The sequence below is a fragment of the Alnus glutinosa genome, chromosome 14, assembly GCF_958979055.1.
Source record: "Alnus glutinosa chromosome 14, dhAlnGlut1.1, whole genome shotgun sequence".
Classification (NCBI taxonomy): Eukaryota; Viridiplantae; Streptophyta; class Magnoliopsida; order Fagales; family Betulaceae; genus Alnus; species Alnus glutinosa.
In genome coordinates, this window is record NC_084899.1 from 7,218,610 (window position 1) to 7,226,508 (window position 7,899).

Below are 7,899 nucleotides of genomic sequence, written 5' to 3' on the forward strand. Positions count from 1 at the left end.
GTGAATCATAGTCCATGGGAAAGTGTACTTTTAAGTGTAGAAGTTGCTCCTCACTCGAAAATATATATATCATTGCTGCTTTATATTGACTTGGAGGAGAAAAGAGATGAAAATCATATGGGGGGGGCTGGCTTTGTAGAGGTGGGGCGTTTGTTATAGCTTGGATTCCACATGTTTGTTTGCCAATGCTTTCATCTTCTTGGCAACTGAGACAGTTGCTTTTGCTAATTTCTCTGCTTCTTTTCTTTTCTATTTTTTCTTTGTATTAGAAGCTCACCTAATTGCACTGTTATCAATCGGTACAAAGATGATGCAGTGCCATTTGAGAGAAGAAAATAAATCTAGGAAACTGGCTGATAACTGAAGTACTGCAGGTTCACTACAACTAAATTGAGATTACAGAATATTTGATGATGTTCATCTTTTACATCATGGTCAACTTTCCCATATTCACCAAGAGATATAAGCTGAACTAATAAGGCTCAAATAGTCATATAATCCAGAACCAGCCAAGAACCGAACCAGCTACCAAACCAAGTCCTAGGAACACAACCATTACAATGGCAGAAATTTCTGCTTCTGAAACTGGTACAGATTTAGGAGCCAGGATCATGAACACACTTGTAAGATATCCATTGCTCAATCCAAGCATAAACGTAAGAGTTACTACAGGCATCTCTGTTTTTAACCACTTGGGTCCATGCAAGCAAGCTGTGAATAGCGGATAGAACAAAAGCCTGGCAATGCAGTTCCATGTAGCCTTTCTAATACTGTTTAGAAGATATATTGCAGTCAGAGATTTCCCCAACAAATCTGCAATATTATACATGGTGATGAGCAGAATGGGATACCAATCTCCAAGAACCTTGGATTCCACATTTTCTGCTAAGAATCCTGGGAAGATTGACAGAGTCACAAGATAAATTAGGAAAATCCCAAAAGCCGGCCATCGAATTTTTCCTGCCACGGACCAAAATTTGGGCCTTGAATCATCTTCAAGAAGTCTATGATGCTGCTGCATGACTGGCAACTTGTATAACAGATTGCAAGAAAGTATGCAGCATAAGAGGATGATAGTGCCAACAATAAAATAGAAGTGGGCACTTGTTTGAAGACCCTTTGGAGTCTGCGGAAGTGATGCCTTTGTCACAATCCTCAAACTAGAAACCAGAACACCTGTTATCAAGCGTATTGATTAAATGATTAAATTTACTCTTTCTCATTAGTTTTTAGAATAACCGGTGAAAAAAAGCAGTTGCATGGTACCTGAAGAAGCAGTTCCAGCGAAAACAGCCTGCATATACTCTTTTGGTAGTTTTCCAGCTGATCCTATCAAGCTTCCTCCGACCAAACCGTCAGCTAACCCACAGACTATGACAGAAGCAACTGTCACACCATAGGCTCCGGTTGGCGGCCCGCCGCCGGTGCTTTTGTGGCGGCAAGACCAGTCTATTACTGGAGCCACCATTAGAGAGAAAACAAACAGAGAAAATCCCAAGTTCATTCTGAATCGAAAATTGAGCCTCTGGCTGCAGCCCCGCCAACTGAGCATAACAACCAGCATCAGCACAGAAGAAGCCATGTAAGCAACAGAGAAAACCTTCTCGACGTGCTTGGCTGGATATAGATAGGCAAAGTAATCAACGGCTGTGATTAAAGCATTCCAAGGAAGCAAATTGCCAGCACCAAGCAAGAAATGGATTATGTAAGCGATCTTGTAAGTGTCTCTTGGCTGCTGATCATTTCCATCTCGGGAAGCCTTCCCACCTTCCATTTTTTGCCTTATTTTACAGGCTTCCAACAATATTCTAGCTAATTCGCTACATTTAAGCATCATCATATAAGCGGAAACATTGTGAAATGATTTATTTGATTAGACAGGCATATCCAAGTTGAGCTCCATCTTTGTTACTTTGAGGAAGGATTTGATTGATGGGTTGGGATTGGAATAATGGAGCTCGTGCATGTAGAAAATTTGTTCATTGTAGGGACAGCAATGGATGGGCGGTATTAGAAGTGCTCTTTCTTGTACTGCTCTACACATGTGTACACATGGCAACCTCTTTCTTGTATTGATAAAAGATTTCCTCCCAAGTTGCTAATGCTAAATATCACCCAACTGATGTTACAGTGAAAAATCAGCATCAGTACTGAAGTCTGAAGACAATTGCTAAGATTGGAAGAGTTATTATTGATAGTGAGTCTGGAAATGGGTGAGAACCAAAAAGATCCAGGTAATTTAAGAGCTCTTGTTGAGAGGGACTCGTTGAAAAGAAAGAAAGGCTCTTCTTTAATTGTGTTCATCAGCATGCGGAATTTGGTTCCTGTCCTCTAATGTTGTCAGGGAATTTTCATTGGAGAGCTTCATCATCATCCCCCCTTTGACATTCTGTCACTTCGAACTATCAGTCACCGTTGTTTCTGGCTTTTTCAAAAGCAGGGGTTGGGGGGGAAAGGGAGGTTGCTCCACTTTTCTTCATTCTGTGGCTGTAGATAAACGTTAATCACGGTATGTTTCAAAAGCTTAACTCAAATTTCTTCTAGACTTGGAATATTGAGATTCAATACGGAAGATAGCTCAAAACTTTTAATTTGATATTACATTATTTGACCGTCGTATCATTTTAGTTGTATGGTAATCGTTGTTAGAAAATAAATCCTATTTCTCAAACAAGTAATAATAAATACAGATTTACGTGGTTCACTGGTAAAGGCTGCATTTAATTACCGAGTTGCAAGATGGTTTCATTATTTCTTGAGAAACAATTCAAGGAGGCGTCGATACAGCAAAAAACCCTAAAAAACAGAAGCGATTATAAATACGACCCTTAACTGGGTCAAAACACTGAAACGGGTGAAAATCATTTAAGCCATAACGCTTCCAATGTCGAACCAGGTTGGATACAAATCAAGCTTCACATAGCTTAACAATCATATAATAATCTATTAAATAACATTACTCTTTAATTAATATTTTAACACTCTAGATTGTTAGATTAGTTAAAAAATGAGATGATCGTAAAATGAACAATGAATCCCATGACTTTATGGTTATTGATATGAGTAATATTATCGTCGTTTGCTTAGGATTTCAAACTTGATTTTGATGACAAGGACTTGAGGATTATGATAGCGACTGACTTAAACCTAATAAGTGAAGAACAATTAGCTGATGATAGCTGCGCACCATTGGAAAAAGAAATGCTTGCATTAGAAGGCAACCCCCATTTTTCAGAAATATGGGACGTGACAAGCTCAATAAGGGGCCGGCCGGGTCATGAACTATTGGTAGATATCTGGTTTTCACTTTTCAGTATATATATATATATATATATTAATTAAGATTCTTTTTACATGGTTAAAATTAAAAGAACTAGTCCTGTGATTGAGTGATTGAATAATGCTTCTTTGCTGAGGGTGTTATCGGGTTTGCAATTTTAATAAGTGTGGTTTAAAAATAACGATTTTAAAATTTGGAATTTGAAAACGTAATTTTTAAAAATGCAGTTAAGAGTTTGACAAAATCGCAAATTGACCTTTAAAATCGGAGTTTAATTTTTAAATTGTGTTTTTAAAAAAAAAATAACACATTGTCTGTGATTTTTTTGCGTTTTCAAATCACACACACACACACACACACACACACATATATATATATATATATATATATATATATATATATATAAAATGCAATTTTAAACGATTTATATTTTGCAATTTGGTTTAAAATCGTGCTTTTTCTTTACAAAATTGTAATACTAAACGCAACCTAAATATTGGATTGGTTCTTATGGGATATTTTAGACCATGTAACACATATATGCTCCTCCTCCTCCTCCTCTTCTTCTTCTTCTTCTTTTTTGTTTTTGTTTTTGTTTTTTTGTGTTTTTGTTTTTTTCTCTGAGAATGATAATTAAGGCTTGAAAGGGGGCATAAAAGTAGTATTTTGGTAATGATAGAACATTAATTTTTTCTAAGATGATCTACTAATCTTATCCGTTGGCTACCATCCGGATTTCCGCTTGGTCATGATTTAAAAAACATCAGAGTCGTTTCAGTCGGGTGTTACGGCAGGCGTGGTTGAAAAATGGATTTGAGGCTCTATTTGTTAATGTTTTTAAACTGTGGTTATTTTTTTTTTTTTCGTTAAAAAGTGTTTTGCTTGTAACTTAAAGATTGAGGTAGTTTTTGATTATTTTGTATTTTTAAAAACTTGTTAATGTTTTAATTTTTTTTTTTTTTTTTAAAAAAAAATTAGATGAAAGTCAGTTTCCGAAACTTTTACGATAAGTAAGGCTTTTTGGAGGGTTAACTCTTTCATCTTGTCTCATTTAGGATGTGTTTGAGATTGCGATTTCGTAAATAAAAAATGTGATTTTAAACCAATTTGCAGAAAATAAATTGTTTGGAAATTGTTTTTTTTTTAAAAAAATTGCGAATTGAATACGTAGTAAACTATTTTTTTAAATCGCAACTAAAGAGATGTTTTTCTAAAAACACAGAATTTTAAATGTCAAACTGCGATTTTGCCAAACGCTTAACTGCGTTTTTACTTTTTTATATCTCAATTTTTTAAATCGCAAATCCAAACGGACCCTTAACTTTACAACTTTCACGATAAGTAAGATTTTTTGTTTTTTATTTTTTATTTTTGTTTTTTTCTTTTTTAAGCATGATAGTTAAGGCTTGAAAGGGGGCATTGAATTACAATTTTGGAAATGATAGAAATAATTTGAGAAATATAAATTTAAACTTTATAGATCTTTATTTTCTCTTTTGTTGTTATCCTCGACATAGTTATTTTTGGTATGCACATGAGAAGCCACGTGGTATATAGTCCTAAGAATTTGCTCATATTTCAAAGAGAGGGATAAGGATAGAATTCGTAGTACTTAAATTTATGGAAAAAATAAAATAAAATAAAATATTTTATCCCCCAAAATTTTTATTACTATTTCCCTTTTGCCTCTAGTGTTTAAAAATTGGCAATGAACTTCAATCAAGTTTCCGAAATTGTCAATCTAACCAATCTGTTAGCCATTTCCATCTTTTTCAATGGAAAATGGCCCACATGCACCGTACGTGTGTATTTAGGTGCAAATGTTCCCAAAATGCCCCTAGGTACACGCATTTAATTCCCAAATGAGTTTAAATTTAAAAAAATTTGGTAAATAATAATTAAAAACAAAAGTTACTTTCAAAAAGATAAGAAGAACGTGTTTTTTTTGTTTGTTTCCCTTATTTGCCTTCAAGTCGACCGGTTCTATTGTTTTTTAGCTTTAATGAGAACGATGGAGCCATCAAATCAGGATTTAACCTCCATGTCCATGCAGAGTGGGGCAACATCTACACCCCAACATGTTTGCTACTGCGAGCAGCCGATGATTGTGAGAATCACTCACATAAAAAAAAAAAAATTCAGTAGGCGGTGTGTGGGTAGAAAAAAAAAATGGAAGGCAAGTCCTTACTCGATATTTCTTGTATTTTGTGCTGGGTATTGAAGAGTTCTTGCTTGTTTGTGTTCGATTCGTTTAAAAAAAAAAAAAAAAAAAAAAAAAAAAAAAAAAAAGGTGGTTTTGATATGAGCAATATAGCGGTTTAGGAAGAGTTGCTTTTGCCTGGTTGGAAGTAGAATTAACAATGCCATTTTTTTTAATATATTTATTTATTTATTTATTTGTTTTTACCATTGGGGCATTGTGGCTGTGGATCTTCATATGCATTGTTTTTTTGAGTTTTTTTTTTTTTTTTCAAGTACAATGTTTTTGTTGTTGGAAAAAAATGTGACTATTTGTTACTCGGCCAATTATTGATAATCCCTTTTTGGGCATTAATAGGTTATGGATACATTTTTTGAATCAATTAAAGATGATTTTAGGTTACTGGTTTTGCTGATCAATCTTTGCTATGAGTTTTGCAGATTAATGGAGATTGTGGTTTCTGTGAATAGAGTGATCATAAAATGTGTGAACATGGTAGAAGGGTGGCAAGTCGTTTGCGGCAAAGGCGCGAAAGTTTGGTTGCAGAAGCAAAACGATGTGAAACCATAGTTGAAGTTGAAGTTGGAAAGGTCAAGGCAGAAATTGAGAAAGAAATCGGGAAGGTGAATCCTGAAATGGAGAAAGAAGCTGGGAAGCTCAAGGCAGAAATGAAGAATAAAATTGCTCGGTATCGTAAGGAAATCGAGATTTGGAAGATCAAACGCCAAGCAATGAAGAAGAATCACCAGAAAATTCTTGTGTGTTCATGGATCCTTTGTACATTGTGCTTGTTTTTGTTTGGATACACTTCCAAAGGTCCGCACGACGGCAAAGTCGGTCGTATGACATTGCTCTGAGGTGTGCATGACAGTGGATCGCATTTTCTTTTTGTGTTATGTTTGTTTGTGTTTTGCAACTACCCATTGTGTTTATTTTGTGGTTGTACTAGAGTTGGTGATTTGTAAGCAAATGCTTGTAAGGGAAAAGTACGAATTGAGCTTGTGTAACATGTGGGCGAGAGTGCTATTGGTGGATGAAATCTTCTCTCCTTTTAGAATTCTTTCTCCCACACATCTTTGCCCTAAAGAATGCCAGGGTGACGTACCTACGAGCCATGACTGCGCAGTTTCATCATATGATTCACAAGGAAATGGAGTTCTATGTTGTTGACCGATTTCCTGACCAGCCTCAGCACTTGATGGATGAATAGGTAGGCTCCTAGGTAGGGGTGGCAAAATGGGTTGGCATGTCGGGTTCAGGTTGACCTGGTTGACTCGCCAACCTGTTAATGTCAACCCGAACACGACACGTTCATGAGCCGAGAAGCTCGACACGACTGACCTGTTTAGCTAGCAGGACATTCCGTGTTGACATGACTCAAATCTATGCTGCCATCCGATTTCTAGATTCTCAACTGTATTTGCACCTCTCAGTCCCTATTTTTATAGCGTTGAGCCATAGAGAGAGATCTAATAATGATTTTCAACCGTAACACACACCGAAGCAAACCTAGAGCTTCCCTCAGAAAGGAAAAAACCCAACACAATGTCCATATTGTCCTCCCCAATTTCCATTTTTTAGCTCTTCTGTGCCAAAACCACCTCGGCCACCGTCTAATTTCTTCGCAATCGATCATGGAGTAATGACTAGTGAGTACCTTTTCGATGAGCGACACTGGAGAGGAGAGTCACGAGTGGCTTGGCGGCGCTGGACAATCACGATCAGCGGTGGAGATGAGAGTCACGAGCAGCAGTTGAGCATGGAGATCGAGCGGTGATGGAGAGTGGAGATTGAGCGGCGCTACTAGAGTTTGTGTCTGCTAGGGTTTCTTCAAAGTTCATCGTGTTTTATTTTTATTTTTATTTTTTTTAAAAAAAATTAAATTAAATTAAACGGGTTGGCGAGTCAACCCGCAGTTTGACCCGAACTCGTTTAGTCTAAATCCAAACCCTATAACTTTGTGTCAGATTCGTGAGTTGTGTCAAAAATTGTCAACCCTACTCCTAGGTTGGTTTCTTTGAAGGAGACCCAAACCGAAGGATCTAATTTAGCTAGATTCTGCCTAATAAACACCGGGATTGATTACAAGTTTGGGATCTGGAAAGGAAGTGGGAGCAAGGTTTTTTATTCCTAAGAGTGAATGAGTGATATTAGCTCTTCTAGTAGCTCCTAAAATCACATAATCTATTTTTAGTATTCCAAAGAAATAATTGATTGATCAGTTGACAGATGATCTAGTGGTGCAGTGGTAGCCAGGTGATGAGCTTGAGGATTAGGCGTCCCCAGGGAGGGTTGAGCACGGAGTGGCCGTAAAAAAACCAATGTTGGTTCACACTTCACAATCAATAATATCATCACTGTCCAGAGTAACGATGAGTTAAAAAGAAAAACCAAATTCCTTTATTTGATGTCGATTCAT

The 7,899-nt window shown here is 36.6% G+C and overlaps 1 protein-coding gene across 1 annotated transcript; it reads right to left on the reverse strand.

Annotated features, from left to right (window-relative positions):
* Positions 1-328: 328 nt before the first annotated feature.
* Positions 329-1,846, reverse strand: LOC133858075 (equilibrative nucleotide transporter 8). Its single transcript, XM_062293511.1, has 2 exons — positions 1,267-1,846; positions 329-1,176 (listed from the first exon to the last, which is right to left on the reverse strand). Exons 1-2 carry the CDS (start codon positions 1,838-1,840, stop codon positions 491-493), a joined length of 1,260 nt encoding a protein of 419 aa, XP_062149495.1. The 5' UTR covers positions 1,841-1,846; the 3' UTR covers positions 329-490.
* Positions 1,847-7,899: the final 6,053 nt, after the last annotated feature.

What these genes read in the sequence shown, in the direction of transcription:
- LOC133858075 (XM_062293511.1), bottom strand. Translation starts at nt 1,840, where the DNA reads ATGATGATGCTTAAATGTAGCGAATTAGCTAGAATATTGTTGGAAGCC. An exon ending in CGCTGGAACTGCTTCTTCAG is followed by an intron (nt 1,177 to 1,266) that starts GTACCATGCAAC and finishes GCTTGATAACAG; the next exon opens with GTGTTCTGGTTTCTAGTTTG.